At 42.0% G+C, this 19503-nt stretch overlaps 1 protein-coding gene and 1 long non-coding RNA gene across 6 annotated transcripts in view; both read left to right on the top strand.

The window, feature by feature from the left end:
• The window catches only part of LOC115570877 (RNA binding protein fox-1 homolog 3-like), a 1044539-nt gene that overhangs the window by 692511 nt on the left and 332525 nt on the right, over nt 1-19503 (top strand). For 2 of the 5 annotated variants that reach the window (XM_030399653.1, XM_030399654.1), the window contains one exon: nt 15282-15403. The exons of 2 other annotated variants lie outside the window; for them this stretch is intronic. In XM_030399653.1, coding sequence (XP_030255513.1) covers nt 15282-15403 — 122 coding nt within the window. Of the gene's footprint in view, nt 1-15281; nt 15404-19332; nt 19371-19503 lie in introns of those variants that run through there. One more of the 5 variants, XM_030399663.1, reaches the window with a different exon arrangement.
• On the top strand, nt 13153-14244 carry LOC115570891 (uncharacterized). Its single transcript, XR_003981842.1, has 2 exons — nt 13153-13446; nt 13892-14244. It is a non-coding gene; the product is annotated as an uncharacterized LOC115570891 (long non-coding RNA).

The following is a 19503-nucleotide window of genomic DNA, read 5'->3' as shown; positions in this document are numbered from 1 at the left end:
TCGTCCACATACTTCACAATAGATTTCTGTTGATGTCTGGGAGTGCAGTCATGGGTGTACAGTGTGAAAAGGAGGGGCTGAGCACTGAGGGGCCACAGTGTTGAGCACTAAAATAGAGGATGTGCAACTACCAATTCAAAGTCTGGGTCCTGCTTGTGAGGTAGTCGAGTATCCAGTTGCAGTTGGTTGTTGTTTTCAAGCCCAGAGTGTTTAAAAAGACAACAGCTCCTCATTTACTCCAATGCCAATCGAGGATGTGCAACTACCAATTCAAAGTCTCTGGGTCCTGCTTGTGAGGTAGTCCAGTATCCAGTTGCAGTTGATTGTTGTATTCAAGCCCAGAATGTTTAAAAAGACAACAGCTTCTCATTCAGTCCTCTCTCCCCTGAAGATGTTCTCACACAAGTGAGGTCTAACTGTGCCACCACCTACCACGCAGTTCGCTCTACTACATCAGCTGGCAGGCTGGTACCCACTAAGCGAGGCCGCAAATCGTCTCTGTTTTGAGACCAAGACTCAAGACTAATTTGTTCAGACTTTATCTCGACCCTGCATAGCACCACTCCTCTTTACAAAACAGAATATAAACAAAGGCTTATAGTTTCTAGATGACATGATCAACAACCTGACTATTGTTGGCATGAATGTTCCACTGACGGTGTTAACCCTTTATCGGGCATGTATTTAAAAATTAGTATAAAATTATATATAAAAAATGTAAGAAAAAGACTTTAAGAGACTTAAAGGAACATTAATTTTAAAAATTGTAATGGAGCATTAATAACACACATATCTATGTACCAATACAACATAAATAACAAAAATAATGATATTTATATATATATATATATATATATATATATATATATATATATATATATATATATATATATATATATATATATATATATATATATATATATATATATATAACACAATATATAACATAAATAACAAATATAACATTTATCAAATTCCACTCCAGTCCAGTCCAGGCTTGAGAAGCGCCTTAGCCTAGTGTTACATTTTGCTTTTCGTTTTGGCATCTATGTTATTTACCTGGTAAGAGCAGCATGTGTCAAGTGTGGCTGCAGCGATGCTTCATCTAAAGATTCATAGTCTTGTCTGTTTGTACCGCGACACACGTGCAGTTTTTTAGAACTAAAAAGACCTGTAAACAGTCATATCGACATCATAGCAGTGTTTCATTGCAGTTTTAATAAATGTACTAATAGTATATGTCACCGATATGAAGAGAAAACACACAGCAGATGGACAGGTTTCTTCCTTTGCAGTCTCTTTTTCTTCATCTCCCTCTCTTTTACCCCTTTCTTGCTCTTTCAGCAGGTGTAAGGAAAGGAAAATCATGCTATCATATTTATTGATAATAAATCGATGTAAACAGGTGGAGGCTGGAGCCATGCTGCAGCAGCAATGCTGCCTATGTGAACACAGACACATGAGTGAGCAGCAGCTGCCTAACAACGCAGCCACCATGTATGTTAGAAGGAATAGGTGCCCCTCTATGGTACGCATTATGATGCCTGATGTCTTTTTGTCATTACACAGACCAAATAAACACCTATCAATGTTAATCCATTTTTCTGGAAAAAAATGGCTGAGCTGAAACACTGCTATTGGTTCCTTATGGTCCTGCATCTTTTTGAAAGTATCACGTCATAAGGTTTTTTCTGCAAACAGCATGTCAGACACACTCACACACACACACACACACACACACACCTCTTCCCATTTACCTAGAAAACAAACAGAACATTGCTACTCAATGGTAAATTAAATTAAAATGAGGAGAAATTTGTATGACATAATGAGGGAAACGATACTGATGAAAATGAAATATTTAAACGTTTAATATTCCAAATCCTTATATTTATTTATTATAGTGATATCGGAAACGAAACAATATGTTATGTTAAGCTTATGTGCAAAATCACGTAACCTGCCTAATTTTAAGACTCAGTACCCCCATAGGATTTTGATTAGGCCTTCGAAAAAATCACAGTCTATTTGTGTTTGATGATGGATTAATATCATATATTAATGCCCATTTTCATGATTGCTGCCACAGAGGAAACCTTACATTGTGTTGAGGTGACAATGATTTTTTCTATTTGCACATACTGTAAAGGCAAGAACACACTGGCCCAACCGTTGGACGTCTGAAGCGTTTGGAGAGACTCGGACGAGGTCGGGAACAAATATGTTTGGTGTGTTCAGCTGCGTCGGAAGCTTTTGGAGCCGCGCGGACGTTGTCAGATCCAACTGAGCATGCAAAGTCTGAGGAGGAGGGCCGTCGGACGTCTGAGCCATCGGATTCTCTGATTGGTTGTGTGCCAGCTGAATGGCCGTTTTGATTGGCGGTGTGCTAGCGAATCAGCGCGGTCTGTGGGAGGGACGAAATACTGTGTGCTCTTTATTTTTCTATGCACTCCGTTCCGTCATTCCCCGTTTATATGTTTTGCAGTACTGGCACCAGACTAGTTGTTATGTCCGTTCAGGACAAATTAATCTGTGTTCGTTTGGTAATGCCTCGCTGCATGTTTAGTATGCAGCTGTTTTTATCAGAAATAGTTAAGTTTCGTTTTGATCGAAAGTAAAGAGAGTTGCGTGCACAAGCCTCTCGTTTTCAACTCACAACACAAGCGCCACCTGCTTGTTGCATCTCGCGCAAGCGCAGAACGTACACACTACTGTGGAGTAGGCAGCACGTCGAAGCGGTGTGTTCGACACCGCTTTTCTGCTGAACGGGTCAGACAAGAGGCAACGGAGTGGTTGGAGAGTGGTCGGATAAAGGCAGGAACACACTGGCCCAACCGTTGGACGTCTGAAGCGTTTGGAGAGACTCGGACGAGGTCGGGAACAAATATGTTTGGTGTGTTCAGCTGCGTCGGAAGCTTTCGGAGCCACGCAGATGTTGTCGGATCCGACTGTGCATGCAAAGTCTGAGGAGGAGGGCCGTCGGACGTCTGAGCCATTGGATTCTCTGATTGGTTGTGTGCCAGCTGAATGGCCGTTCTGATTGGCGATGTGCTAGCGAATCAGCGTGGTGTGTGAAAGGGGCGGAATACTGTGTGCGCTTTGTTTTTCTATGCACTCCGTTCCGTCATTCCCCGTTTTCATGTTTTGCAGTACTGGCACCAGACTAGTTGTTCTGTCCGTTCAGGACAAATTAATTTGTGTCCGTTTGGTAATGCCTCGCTGCATGTTTAGTATGCAGCTGTTTTTAGCGGAAATAGTTAAGTTTCGTTTTGATCGAAAGTAAAGAGAGTTGCGTGCACAAGCCTCTCGTTTACAACTCACAACACAAGCGCCACCCGCTTGTTGCATCTCGCGCAAGCGCAGAACGTACACACTACTGTGGAGTAGGCAGCACGTCGAAGCGGTGTGTTCGACACCGCTTTTCTGCTGAACGGGTCAGACAAGAGGCAACAGAGTGGTTGGAGAGTGGTCGGATAAAGGCAGGAACACACTGGCCCAACCGTTGGACGTCTGAAGCGTTTGGAGAGACTCGGACGAGGTCGGGAACAAATATGTTTGGTGTGTTCAGCTGCGTCGGAAGCTTTCGGAGCCACGCGGATGTTGTCGGATCCGACTGTGCATGCAAAGTCTGAGGAGGAGGGCCGTCGGACGTCTGAGCCATTGGATTCTCTGATTGGTTGTGTGCCAGCTGAATGGCCGTTCTGATTGGCGATGTGCTAGCGAATCAGCGTGGTGTGTGAAAGGGGCGGAATACTGTGTGCGCTTTGTTTTTCTATGCACTCCGTTCCGTCATTCCCCGTTTTCATGTTTTGCAGTACTGGCACCAGACTAGTTGTTCTGTCCGTTCAGGACAAATTAATTTGTGTCCGTTTGGTAATGCCTCGCTGCATGTTTAGTATGCAGCTGTTTTTAGCGGAAATAGTTAAGTTTCGTTTTGATCGAAAGTAAAGAGAGTTGCGTGCACAAGCCTCTCGTTTACAACTCACAACACAAGCGCCACCCGCTTGTTGCATCTCGCGCAAGTGCAGAACGTACACACTACTGTGGAGTAGGCAGCACGTCGAAGCGGTGTGTTCGACACCGCTTTTCTGCTGAACGGGTCAGACAAGAGGCAACGGAGTGGTTGGAGAGTGGTCGGATAAAGGCAGGAACACACTGGCCCAACCGTTGGACGTCTGAAGCGTTTGGAGAGACTCGGACGAGGTCGGGAACAAATATGTTTGGTGTGTTCAGCTGCGTAGGAAGCTTTCGGAGCCACGCGGATGTTGTTGGATCCGACTGTGCATGCAAAGTCTGAGGAGGAGGGCCGTCGGACGTCTGAGCCATCGGATTCTCTGATTGGTTGTGTGCCAGCTGAATGGCCGTTCTGATTGGCGATGTGCTAGCGAATCAGCGTGGTGTGTGAAAGGGGCGGAATACTGTGTGCGCTTTGTTTTTCTATGCACTCCGTTCCGTCATTCCCCGTTTTCATGTTTTGCAGTACTGGCACCAGACTAGTTGTTATGTCCGTTCAGGACAAATTAATTTGTGTTCGTATGGTAATGCCTCGCTGCATGTTTAGTATGCAGCTGTTTTTAGCGGAAATAGTTAAGTTTCGTTTTGATCGAAAGTAAAGAGAGTTGCGTGCACAAGCCTCTCGTTTACAACTCACAACACAAGCGCCACCCGCTTGTTGCATCTCGCGCAAGCGCAGAACGTACACACTACTGTGGAGTAGGCAGCACGTCGAAGCGGTGTGTTCGACACCGCTTTTCTGCTGAACGGGTCAGACAAGAGGCAACGGAGTGGTCGGATAAGGCGGTTGGACGTCTGGGCGGTGTGTGGGGGCCTTAAGGCAGTTGGATGTCTGGGCGGTGTGTGGGGGCCTTAAGTCACTGTCACACTAGATATCTCTATGTCTTGCTGTCTTTGTTTTTCTTCACCCTTTTTCATGCTATCTCCATGCTTTTTCTCTTGCTTACACACTCACACACACTCCCATGACATTTTGGTACTCAGAGCCTCCAGGAGAACAGAGAGTAAAAAATACTTGGAACGCAGAATTAGAGGAAGCGATAAATTGACCCAGAGTTGGTGTTAATTTGGCACATCGAATGCCCTAAAAATGACAGCACGTGTGTATATGAGAGTGTGTGTGTGTGTGTGTTAAAGAGAGTGCGAGAGACCTACTCTAAGACCCCAGGCCTCCAAACATCTCCAACTCATATTTTCTTTTCCTCCTGTCCCTCTTATATTACCATCAGCATCAGGTGAGCCAAGTGGGGTAAGCAGACTGAGCGGTAATCTCTCTCTGTCTCTTTCACACACACTCACAACTCATGGGGTACTGACTGGGATGCAAGCCTAGCAGATATCCACTTGCCAAAGAACCAGGCCAGAACCAAGCCAAAAGACCATAACTCTTTGTGTGTCTGTGTGTGTGTGTGTGTGTGTGTGTGAGTGTGAGAGAGAGAGAGAGAGAGAGAGAGAGAGAGAGAGAGAGAGAGAGAGAGAGAGAGAGAGAAACTACTTAGAGTGATTAAATGTGAGGTATGCACATTCAAAGTTGAGCCAGGAGGAACCTGCCAAGTCCAGATCGTGGCACAGAGAAAGAGCTGGTGCCGTGAGACAGAGTATGATCCGGCTGAAGTGTGTTTCAGAAACCCTGGAGAAGAGCTTCATTACCTGCTCTCCCTATTTAGTCTCATCATTCACGGCTGAACACTGCCCTGGCATGTAGTATTATGGGTTTTAATGTAATTAATCTACATATTTACACTTCACATTCATTCATTCAGTGACCTGAAGCTCATGGAAGCTACTTCACATTCATGACTTTCTTTTAAATAAAGGTTTTGCTCTATCATGGAGTTGTTTATTTAAACTATGATTTGATCATTTGAAAATTTTTCCCTTAAGGTAATTTAGACTATTAGTCTGTTCAGTCAGCAGAGAACACTGCCCACTACCAGGTGGCACCAATACATGTTCAGAGACACAAAACTTACACATTGGTTCTTTTGCAAAGTAAGTGTTGCTGCCAGTAGAAAAAGCTGACTCATATGAAACATGACTTAGTAAGTGTTACATAGTCAGAGTGGAGATCTGGTCACGGGTCATCTCCTCTCTGAGCCCTTACAGAACATGTATTACAGATTGCAAACCTGTTGTCTTCCTCTGAAACAGTAAAAACATCCATACTCTTCTACCACTGTCACTACACTACTCTGCTTACGCTTGGGTTTTTTGTCCAAGGATGGATCCATCCTATCATCATCATCATCATCATCATCTAATCATCCTTACGGAGATTGTCCATCCTAAGGACAGAACACAGGCATCAACAGAGTAGTGTAGTTTATGATGTCTCTGCTCACGGATTTTTCTTGTGTATCAACACTGTCAACCAATAGAAGGCCGGCTACTGTTGACCAATCAGATTATCCCCGCTTCTTTGCGGATGCGTTCGCTGTACTTCAAGGAGCGTCGCATACGGACGGGCACTGTTTCTACCGGGTTTATCTACTTCCGTCCTCCAGGCTGTTAAATGTGGTGGTTCCCTTTATTTTATGACGACTTTTGGAATAAAATATCAGTTAATCAATACACGAGCGCCCGTGCTTTTCATTACAGTAGCTACATCAACATAAAGTAGAACAATAGCGGCTCTACTTTCGCCATATTAGCCAATAGCCAGCTACCCAGGCAGCGGGATATGTTATATAGTATAAATAGTGAAATATGAGTATAATTGTGATGATAGTACAGTGGTTAAGAACTCCTGTTCATGATATTTTTCGCATCATGGGACGCTGTTTCGCATCCCGGCCCGGCCGGCACCCTCGCTCGTGTAATGAATGAAAAATACTCTATCATCATAGCGTATTTTTCATTACACCTTTTTAATCACGTATGTTTACCCACCATCTCTTGTTAAGCGTTTGTCAGGGGGCCCATGAAGGAAGAAGAAGAAAAAAAGAAGAAAAAAAAAACAGCTGTCCAGAATTGCCACAGGCCCTGTTTTTGTGAATGAAATATCTGGGGGCGGGTCAGTAAGGTGACGCTGAGTGGCCTTGATGCCTGTCAGTCATGATGAGTCGTGCCTCGTCACCTCTCTGATGTGTCTGCAGCTGAGCACTGTGATCCATGTCTCTCTCCCCGGCCGAGCGAGCTATCATACCGTAAAATACCAAATAATAGCCGCGGCATTTATTTGTTTCAATCACTTAACAGACCAGGCGTTTATTTGGGACAGGTGTTTAATTCCTTCCTCTCAAAATCCGAAATGAAAATGTCACAAACTTCGCCAGCTTCTCGGTGGATTCTCTGGCATCCTCCTGCAAGTTGCGGCGGAGGAAACGATTCATCCAACTAGCACTCGCTGCAAACTCCTCATCTCTGCTGTCTGTCACTCACGGTTTTCCAGAGTTTTCCTCTGCATATTTTACGACAGAAAGTTTGAATTTCAAGTCATACTTTTTATTTTGTTGCTGCACCGGAGCCATGGCGATCATCACTGTGATACTGACTGACAGAAAGCAGCACAACGCGTGAAAAAGGCGAAGAACAAAAACGTGCAGTGTCAGTGGTCACGTCTTCTTCCTTGATTAAAAAAGAATAAATGAATTAGACCCAGCATTTATTTGGAACCAGCGGTTATTTATCAAAATATACACCTGCATCGGTGTTTAAAGGGACCCTGCGGTTAATTGACACGCGGCTATTATTTGGTAATATACGGTACATTTACACCCAACTCTGTACGCCGGGCCGGGATGCGAACCAGCGTCCCATGATGCAAAAAGCAGCATAAATTGATATTCTTAACCGCTGTACTATCATCACAAAACATAGTAGCCCTCCAATATTTATACTATATAACATATCCCGCTGCCTGTGTAGCTGGCTATTTGCTAATATGGTGAAAGTAGAGCCGCTATTGTTCTACTTTATGTTGATGTATGTAGCTACTGTAATGAAAAGCACGGGCGCTCGTGTATTGATTAACTGATATTTTATTCCAAAAGTCGTCAAAAAGGGAACCACCACATTTAACAGCGTGGAGGACGGAAGTAGATAAACCCGGTAGAAACAGTGCCCGTCCGTATGCGACGCTCCTTGAAGTACAGCGAACGCATCCGCAAAGAAGCGGGGATAATCTGATTGGTCAACAGTAGCCGGCCTTCTATTGGTTGACAGTGTTGATACACAAGAACAATCCGTGAGCAGAGGAGAGATCCGAGAGCAGAACTTGACCTGTGAGCAGGTGTGTGTTCTGAGCACGCAGAGGGCACATTTGAATGCGAGCGACATTTTTGTTTGCAAGAAGGAGAAATGTGAACACAGGCATGTGATTTTTTACTTTAAGCAGACATTTTGAAAGAAAGCAGAAGAAATTTAAATGCAAGCACAAAATGTGAGCGTGAGGAGAAAAAATCTGAGCACGCGAAGGAGCTGTGTCACTGAAAAGGAATGAAATCATGCTCTCAAACTGAAAATCTATGCTCTTGATTAATGACCTGATTTAACTTCCATAAAAACACAGGGAACAATACACATTTGAAATATTTATTTGACACCTCAAAAGAAACAAACTATGATGAAGCATGGACATACAGTGGCTTGCAAAAGTATTCACCCCCTTGAACTTTTCCACATTTTGTCATGTTACAACCACAAATGTAAATGTATTTTAATGGGGTTTTATGTGATAGACCAACACAAAGTAGTGCATAATTGTGAAGTGGAAGGAAAATGATACATGGTTTTTAAACATTTTTAAAAATAAAAAACTGAAAAGTGTGGTGTGCAAAAGTATTCACCCCCCTGAGTCAATACTTTGTAGAACCACCTTTCCCTGCAATGACAGCTGCAAGTCTTTCGGGGTAAGTCTCTACCAGCGATGCACATATGGAGACTGAAATATTTGCCCATTCCTTCTTGCAAAATAGCTCAAGTTTAGTCTGATTGGATGGAGAGTGTCTGTGAACAGCAATTTTCAAGTCTTGCCAAGGATTCTCACTTGGATTTAGGTCTGGACTTTGACTGGGCCATTCTAACACATGAATATTCTTTGATCTAAACCATTCCATTGTAGCTCTGGCTGTATGTTTAGGCTCGTTGTCCTGCTGGAAGGTGAACCTCGGCCCCAGTCTCAAGTCTTTTGCAGACTCTGACAGGTATTCTTCTAAGATTGTCCTGTATTTGGCTCCATCCATCTTCCCAGCCCATGGATTGAACAGTGCTCTGTGAGATGTTCAAAGCTTGGGATATTTGTTCATATGCCAACCATACTTTAAACTTCTCCACAACTTTATCCCTGACCTGTCCGGTGTGTTCCTTGGGCTTCATGATGCTGTTTGTTCAACAATGTTCTCTAGCAAACCTCTGAGGCCTTCACAGATGTATTACACTGAGTTTAGATTACACACAGGTGGACTCCATTTACTAATTAGGGGACTTCTGAAGGCAATTGGTTGCACTGGATTTTATTTAAGAGTATCAGGTAAAGGGGGTGAATACTTTTGCACACCACACTTTTCAGTTTTCTATTTTTAAAAATGTTTGAAAACCTTGTATCATTTTCCTTCCACTTAACAATTATGCACCACTTTGTGTTGCTCCATCACATGAAATCCCATTAAAATACAATTACGTTTGTGGTTGTAATGTGACAAAATGTGGAAAAGTTCAAGGGGGGTGAATACTTTTGCAAGCTTCCAACTGAGGTGTGCACTTAAAAAGGCATTTTAAAGAAAAGCATTTTTAAAAATTAAAATAGAATAAAAAATCCCAAATGCTTAGCCGGGCGGGGGGTCAACTTAAACCTGGCGGAAACCCTGATATGCAATGCTAACCCCACTTTTAATTTTACTGGCTAGCTTTAAAAAGCTATTCCCGCAAGACTTAGCTAGGCTAGCTCCTCAGCCTAGACTTAAACATGCGATAGGCATCTCTACCTAATAATAGCACTTCCAGGCTACATACACTAGTATTTAGTAATGCAAAATTGGTAACTTAATAGACAGCTTGCTATATTAGCTACCTACCTCACACAGCAGTAGGATGCTGGGTTGCACCTCAGTCAGTATTAAGTCCCCACTGACATGTGACCATTTGAAAGAGAGTGTGTCTAAAACTGAATACTTAAATGGATGGAATGGACTTATCTTAACAACGGGAATGTGTTCTTAAAACTTATGTTACCATCTATCTAGCTGCTATCAATTTATTCCTTTATTTACTAAATAAAATGAATCTAACTGACCTAGCCGAAATTGGAAATTGGAAATAAAATCTAGAAAGTTTATTAGCCCATCGGCTGTTTGCAAAAAAGAAACAAATAAATCCATTTAAAAAAAACAGAAAATATGGGCTAATGGCCATACAAAGTGTATTGAACATAAACAGTGTTTAACTTCTTGAGACCATAAAATGACTCTGGGAAAGCTTGCATCCCTTAATTGGAATCAATATTCTCCATCCAATGCCAGCAGTTTAGTGTGTTTTTCCACCCAAGAGAGCACTTGTGTTTTACCAACCACGAGGGCACTTAAGCACGCATTTATACCACCTAAGACTAGAGGGCAGGTTATCATGTTTTGCCAACCGGGAGTGTGCTTAAACTTGTTTGAGCCACCCAAGAGAGCAATTAAGTGTTTTATTTTCACCTAAGAGGGCAGTTTAGTGTGTTTTGCCAATGAGGAGGGCACTTAAAGATGCCCTTTTGCCATCCAAGTGGACAGTTTATCATGTTTTAACCAGCAAAGAGGGCAGTTTAGTGTTTGTTCCACCCAAGAGGGCAGTTGTATTTTGTCCAACCAGGTGGGCACTTTAGCACGCGTTTTTGCCTCACAAGAGGGCACTTTAGCACACATTTTTGCCTCCCAAGAGGGCACATTAGCACACGTTTTTGCCACCCAAGAGGGAGGTTGTATTTTGCCAACCAGGTGGGCACTTTAGCACGCGTTTTTGCCTCCCAGGGGGGCACTTTAGCATGCATTTTTGCCTCCCAAGAGGGCACTTTAGCACACATTTTTGCCTCCCAAGAGGGCACATTAGCACGCGTTCTTGCCACCCAAGAGGGCAGTTGTATTTTGCCAACCAGGTGGGCACTTTAGCACGCGTTTTTGCCTCCCAAGAGGGCACTTTAGCACACATATTTGCCTCCCAAGAGGGCACATTAACACGCGTTTTTGCCTCCCAAGAGGGCACATTAGCACGCGTTTTTGCCTCCCAAGAGGGCACTTTAGCGCACATTTTTCAACAACTGGGCCACAAGGGGGGGCGACCGGAATATCGCGGAATTTGACATAATTTCACTGACATGCTGTTTTCGTGTGGAAGAGGAACGTATGTCCGGGGAAAAATGTAGGAGGGAAGCAAATCTGGGTGGCACAACAAGTCGCGCTGCCCCCCTCCCCACATACTGAGCTCCCCCGTCAAAACAATGTAAGCATGGCGAAGCGGCTGCCCGAGGCTCCGTCTTCGTTGTAACCCCCCAGTACAGAGCCGAGCAGTTCCCGAACGACTCGTATGTGTCAGGTGAACTGTTATTTTGCAAAGAAGCAGACCTGAGAAATCATAATTAAAGGTGTAATGCGTGAGAGTTAGCCACCTGTCCGATTCATATTATCGGCATATGATACCGAGTGAGTGACTGCTAACTGCTGCTAACAGTAGCTGCTGTTTGCTAGTTAGCCCTGTTAGCCACAGCCCTCGTAGCTGACTCTGCCTGGGCAGGGAGCTCAGAGGACAGGGGGATGGTTGGTGTTTTCACTACTAGCTGGTTAGTATGCTAACTTGACATAACGTCACAAGTATAATTTCTCATTGTGTTGGTCATCTTTGCAATTTTTTTTTTTTTGTACAACTTACATTTTCAGAACAATTTTGGTATGCAAACGATTACTGGATCTGCCTGAGAGCTGACCATGTTTTAATTCAGTGAAACTCCAATGAAACCCAAAAAAACACAAAATATACTACTGTATGAAGACATGATGAAGTCAAAATGTTTTTAATGCACTTTAATTTACTGTATGGTACAATATTGAGGAAATGTGTTTGGCTTAAGGTAATTTCTATTTAATTTGTGCACATTTTAGTCATTTACATTAAAAACACACAGTTTTTGGTAGTATAATAAGGGTAAAAGGTAAAAACAAAAAAAATGGGATTCCCAAAAATTTAAATGGAAAAAATGGAATTCCCAAAGATTAAAATGGAAAAATAATAATAATATTATCCCTATATGACCCTCCACCTATCCAGCCAAACAACCAACTATCCCAACCACCCCCTGACTCAGACTTTTCTCAGAAATGTATGCCCATCATGAAAATGATAATAATAATAATTATATATTCAATTTAGATCTAACCGTAGGAACAACATTTTCACTCAAATTTAAATGTTCTGCATTGTCTCACAAACACCATATCAAGGGAGAGGGAGTTGACAAGATAACGATGTTAAGGAATGAGTGATGGATGAACAGTATGACTTCCAAAGGAGGTAGGAAATCCATAATATGCAGAGTAGAAAAGGAGGGAACAGAATGGATGAAATCCAGGTGAATTAGACAGGAAAGAAAAATGGAAGTCAGGTGAGTGAATGACAGTCTGTGCTGCTGTCAGACTCAGGAGTGCAGTTTCATAGACAACAGTTCAGTCTTAAAGTCTGGCAGGCTGTAAAATTCCCCTGGTCTGTCCAAGACTTGCATGGCATGGTTTGACTCTCCTTCTATATGACTCCTTTGCTGTGTTGGCTCACCCCAAAAGCACAAGTGACATTTTAATGGCCTGCAGCTTTTACTATGCAGCTTAAATCAGAAAAGACAAAAGGCAGAGAAGCATTGTCTTTTCCTTTGTTTCCTTGTTGCTCTTGTTGGTTTTTCTTGCCTTGTATGTAATGATTTAGCACCTACACAAATTGCTTATGTGTGTATGTTTATCAGAGGTGGCAAGTAACGAAGTAAAAATACTTCGTTACTGTACTTAAGAAGATTTTTCAGGTATCTGTACTTTACTTGAGTATTTATTTTTCTGACGACTTTTTACTTTTACTCCCTACATTTAAAAATTCGTTTTTGTACTGTCTACTCCTTACATTGTCAAAACAGGCTCGTAACTATTTTTTTTTTTTTTTTTTCCGCGGATAAGATAAGACGTAACTACCTAGAGAGGGAAAGTCAACCGCGGAGAGAAGCGCCGTGAGTTACAGGTTATGTTGGAGAGAAAACGGGCAGCAGCGACATGGAGGAAGAAAGTGAACAAACCAGGGAACGACGACGCATCATATCAGAAGCAAGACATTCCCCATTCATGACGTTATTTAAGAGAACTGTGTGAGGTTGTCGGCTCCAAGAATGATTCATGGCGAATGCGTTGTGTCCTGTGCCAACCTAAAAACCACGAGCTTCTGGCGTTCAAGAACTCTCCGTCAAATCTGAATAAACTCATACAGGTAAGGTGTATTTTCAGTTATCATCAGCTCATTTAGCATTTCTTGTAGGCCAGTTTACAACGTTAGCAATGCTATGACAACACATTGTTTTGATACTAACGTTAGAGCTAACACTAGCTCGGTTAAAAAAAAACAACAACCCAATAATCCTCAATTAATTTCCGTTTTGCCACTGTTGTGAGACGTTACTCTTCAGGGATCTCTGCCAGAAAGCCTCTCTTGGGTAGGTTTAGGGGTTGAATGGTGATTTAGGTTAAAATAAATACATGTTCTGTCAGTAAAAGCTTTTAAGCCGAAAGGTCTGAAGGCTAACGTCCCGTGTGCCAATAGTTGTTAATCATGTACGTCAACTCCGCACAAAGACAACGTTAAACATTTATGAACCACTTTTCTCCTATCTTTGTGTACGTCTGTGTCTTATATGTGTGTGTTGTCACTCCTACAGAAAGCACGTGAGTCACTTGGAGAGATACAAAAACCTCACTGCATCTACCTTGAGTCGTCCTCAGATGAAAGCCCATCCAAGCAGCATAAACTGTAGAAAACCAAGCTAGAGTCCTACCTGGCCTGTCCGGATGATACCATGGGGGTCCTGAAATCTTTCCTAGAAGTCTGCAACGTGTCACTGAAGCTCAACACACCTCTACCTGCCTCAGCTGCCTGCGAGAGGCTTTTCAGCACTGCAGGACTGATTTTCAGACCCAAAAGTACATGCCTGGATTCAAAGAACTTTGAGAACCAGATCGGCTAAATAAACAATTTTGGGATTCCTGTAGAGATGAGTGAATATCTCACAAAGAAAAACAACTTGATTAAACTAGTTTCCATGTTGATCATAATGTTAAGTTCTGTTGCTGAAATGGAAAACTGATTTGCACATTGGCGTAAATTAAGCCTGTCAAAACAAAAGTTTTTCTATATAAAGTGTTAAAAGATACAAATTCTGTTAAAAGTAATATGTTAAGTATAGTATTGAGAGTACCAAAACTGTTATAAAGCTGAATTATCCAGGTGCTCATGAGGACCTCTGGTCAATTCAGTCTTGATTATTCTGTCTGAAATTTAACTTGCAGCAAACAGACCAGTGATTTATCTATTTTTCTCTGTACCAGAACTGTGCAGGTTGTTAATAAAGGAAAATTTTGTGTGCCAAGAACTTTTCGTTTTGTTGAGTTATCAAAAGAGGTATTGTGTATCATTGACGGCAATAATTATTTTTTACTTTTTACTTTTGTACTTAAGTACATTTCAGAGCCTGTATTTTTTTTACTTTTACTTGAGTAAAGCTGAATCAGTACTTTTACTTTTACTAGAGTCATTTTTTACACAAGTATCTATACTTCTACTTAAGTACCAAATGTGAGTACTTTTGACACCTCTGATGTTTATGTCAGTCCTAGTGAGGTGGTCTGTTGTCAGCCTATTTCATCCAAATGTTGCTTTACTTTACAGCACTCCTTACACATGATGTAAACAAATATGTCATTTGGATATGAACAGATACTAAAAGCAACAACATTTTTGCAGTAAAAATTGTACTCAAAACTCATCCAGGCAACTGTTGTCCCTACAATGTGAACAGGAACTACTAGTAGCTAAAGCTGCATGACCTTCCATGATGACGTCTCAAAAATGCAAAGTGAGGGAAGACAAAAAGATATAAGGAAATGAGAAGGAGGGATGAGACTAATACATGTGTTTGTGTGTATGCACAATATCTTAAGACTGATCTGTATTATTAAAAGCCTAGTTGAAATGCATATTTTATATAATGTATTATAACTTTCACTGACTATATTTAGCAGTAAAAAGAAAAAACTTGTATTATGTTTCAGAATCCAAGCCAGGAAGTGGTCTGTGCAAACCAGGAACCATTGCTCTGTTTGGTAACGTGGTGTGCAGCGGGCTGCTCAACGAGCACTTCAGGCACTTTGGGGTTCCCCTCGTCACGAGACTGGTCAGTTCCTGTTCTTTATTCGTTGTTTTCCTCCCTCTAAATTTCATTCTCACCTTTCTCTTTTGGCTTCAGCTGCTGGTTTTATATCTCTGTAACGGTCTTTTGTCTCACACATACATTCAAAGGCACACAAGCAGATGTGCGTGCAGTATGTATCAACGTAAGGTTTTCTGCAGCCATTTTAGACTTTCGATTTAAGGACGAGATTCAACTTAATTTTTGATTGAAATTCTTTTGTTGTTGTTGTACTTAGACTTGAGTGTGTCAAAATCTGACACAGAAGCATAAATAAATCTGTGGGGATAAACAACACCTCATTTTTCTTTTCTTTCTTTTTTTTTTTATGAAAACAAGTCCGTACAAAGTGTTAGTGTGGTGGATAGTCTTATGAGATTTGACTTGCCAATCAGAAATTATGCCCACATTTGGTGCTTGGCAACCTCCATTTCTGGCTTTGAAATATTCTTGCAACTACATTTACAGTAGCTGTAGAAACTGTGTATAGACACACTACCTATCTGTGACTGAGGAGCAACAACACATAACACTCTCTTTACCTCCTCCTGCAGTTAACATTGCAACATTGTCAACTACAGGGAAATAAACCACATTAAAACTACATTCATCCATGGTCAGGATCGCTGTAATGAGCTATACTGTCAGTCCCAGGTGTGAATGGTTGTTAAGCTGTCTGGGAGAGAACTCAGTACAGCATTGCAGGTGGGTGATATTCCTTTACTACTTACTTATTTTAAACCTTCTGTATCTAGTATTGAATGCAGTGCTGAGATCCAGTGATATAAGCACCAAGGTAAAGTTTGAGCCCATAGTAAGTAGAATGTCATTGACCTATTTAGTAAGTGCTGTTTCAGTGGAATGACAGGCTCAGTGATAAGGTTCAATTATAGTAGTAGACAGCCTGAAAGTTGCTGAGACCAGATCAGCGCTGTGTATCCTGATACAGCCTGAAAGCCTACAATGAGGTAACTCATTTACTTGTGGCTATGTAAGATTAATAAGTGTAATATGCCTATGATGAACAATATAAACTTTCTTTTAGTGCCATACCACACCACCAGACTACATATCAACTTCTTTCCTCAGGCTGTGAGATGCCTAATTTTATTCTCAGCACTCCACCATGAATAATGTAAATATACTGATTTATCTGACTCTAATAAGTTCAAATCCAAACTGTCGATAGATGTGAAGAATAACTATAACAATACATGAAATGTTTTCATTACCACTTAAAATTGCATTGTAGTACATTTAAATATAACATTTTAGAAAACTTGATATAAAAAACGATACAAAATAACTGTTTTATATTGATATCTATTTTGATATCTATTTTATTTTATCCTATGCACCTTTAGTGTCTCCCCTTAACTGCTAGGACGCTTCTTCCCATAACTGTTGTCCCTTTGGGACAGAGGTAAACACTGCTGATAAACCTTGTTTTATGTTACTATGCATTATAATAAACATTTATGAAGAGTTTTATGAAGCCTTATAAAGGTATTATAATGTTTAATGAATGTGCTTAATATTGCTTTATTGGCACGACCCCTTTAGCAAGTGTTATCAAATGTTCTTTTTATTAAAGACATGGGGAGAAGCCCTGCTTTCAACAAAAGCCTGACACCTGTCACACTATGTTTTTTTCTTCATTAAGAATAAGCCTAGGAGAGACATAAACATTACACATTCAGCACGTTCACATGCACAACTTAGTCGGGTTACAGCCATAGTTCGACTATGCTACTCAATCAGACAACTGCAATTGCCTGAGAATACATGCCGGTGAGAAAATCGGATTATTGGCTGAAGCATGTCATACCCCAGTACGATAGGTGGAACTTTACCCATTTCAACTCGTGGTAATAGAGCCCACTCCGGCTGACCTCTTTACGTCACCAGCAACAACAAACTCTGCTTCGGCATTCGAGAAAGATGGCGTACGAAGATTGAGACGAAGCTACATCTTTGTACATTATGTATATGGTGTACATGATAATTACACAAACTAGATGCACAATGGCGCTCTTGCTTGCGGTTATTTCGGAGGAGGACGCTGCCACCGTCGTCCTTCTACTTCCGCCTCACGGCTCCGGGAAAAAAATCTTGAGAATGCGCATAACGCAAAATCCGATCCGATCTGATGGAACGTTTAAATGTACGAGTAATGCGACTATCAATTGAATAATCTAGGTGTTTTAAACTGACTATGAGAAATCCGATCCAGTCAGATTTAGTCAGACTAAGGTGTATACATGCATCTAAAAAATCTGATCATAGTCGGACTAACACAGTAATTCGGTTTTCTCGAGTGTCATGTAAACACACTAGCCTCTTTCACACTGCCGTTTGCATGCGAGGATCCTGCTCCAATCCTCTGCACCCTCCTCTGTGTGAAAGTTTCAGATGCGGAGAGGGGAGAAATTTGGCTCCGGCGCTGATCCGCCTCTGGAGGTAGTATCAGGGCCGCATTATTGGTGAGCCGTCCCAGTGTGAACAAATAAGCCAGAGGCGCGGAGCGGGGGCGTGTTGGTTGTGCAGTCTGATAACTACACAGGTCTCTCACTCAACTAAATACAGAGAAATGTCCCACAAAGCAATGTTACAGGACTGAACAAAAGTAACGTAGTAACTGTAACTGTCTTTGGAAACTTATATGAGGAAAACAAATACCACAGCTGTACGTGGAGAAGCGTCTGTCCTCCTGTCTGTCCTACTGCCTCTGTTTGTGATGAAAATAAATCACCGCGACTGTCAGTCCTCCTGACTGAGACTTCAGGGAACTTTCCTCCAGAAAACAGCCTCCCTTCCCGCGAGTGACAGAGTCAGACAGCGCGTCCTGTTTACTGATGGTGATTATGTATAATAATGTAATTTAGCGCGAAAAACTTAACTCCGTCACTTTCCAGGATGTTTGGTGGGTCAGGATCTCAATCACTACACATTATAACAGCATCCATATGATTATAAACTATCCGCGGGTTTAGAATAACGGGGGAACACCTGGGGGAACACCTGGGGAAACACCGACGTCATCAACATGACGTGTACCGTCACGCCTCTTTAGGAGCCGCAGTGCCGGCTTTCTGTGTGAATTACACACGTGAAGGCGGAGATGCTTCGCTCTGTGTGAATCACCGTCGATGGAGAATTGCCGAACCACCGCTCCGGAGATGATGCAAAGAGGCAGTTTAAAAACGACTACTGACTGATGTATCTATGTACATTTGTCTGTCAGTGCTTAACATTACAATTTGCTACAGGCAGTCCAGATATCTGAGTCGGCCGTCTATGGAAGTGTCTAACAGTAAAATCCAGGACATTTTGGACAAATGTGAAATTTACTGTGTATAGGGGCCTCAGTCCATCTTTTTGCATGATTTCCTACATCGTTTACATGTGTGCCTTGAACAAACACTCCTTGATGGTCTTTTCCTCTGTCCTTGCAATGGACATGTAGCCAACAGTTTTTTTTCCCCAGAAATTCCCATCGAGAGAGAGACGAGGGAAATGCCGGGCCAAGAGCGCACCTGTTATTAAGATGCAACACATTCCGGCACAAATTCACATGAACATATCTTTTTTTCTCCTTGAGGGGGAAAGTAAACAGTGGTGGAGCCAAAGTAACCTGCTGACTTTTTTCAGGTGAGAGATTGCTCGGTGTGCATGGCAGCAGACAGAGAGAGAGAGAGAGAGTCAAAGAGAGGAACTCCAAAGGAGGATTGAGATCAGGTGGAGTTGGCAAAAGGGCTCTCTGAAGGCTTGACAGAGGGATACTGGCAACATTAAAACCCAGCCTTTTCATTTTAATCAACCAGGGGAGGCAGCAGTGAGCCATACTTTGCCTGCCGGAAATTCAAAAGAAGAAGAAGAAGAAGTAGTTTTTTTTTTGTTTTTTATTTAAACAAGAAGAAGAAGAAGAAGAAGAAGACGGAGGATGAGAAAGGTGACTGTGGTAATATTTACGTATAAATACATAGGTCATTTGTGTTGTGTAAGTTTAAAAGTAGAGTCTGGAGTATTGCTTGTTACAGTTTGTAAGCAAAACATTGAAACTGGGCCCCTCCTCTCGGGCTCAA

This window comes from Sparus aurata, chromosome 20 (genome assembly GCF_900880675.1).
Source record: "Sparus aurata chromosome 20, fSpaAur1.1, whole genome shotgun sequence".
In the NCBI taxonomy this organism is placed as follows: domain Eukaryota; kingdom Metazoa; phylum Chordata; class Actinopteri; order Spariformes; family Sparidae; genus Sparus; species Sparus aurata.
Note: the sequence above shows the minus strand (reverse complement) of the source record. Positions and strands in the feature narration are given on the sequence as shown.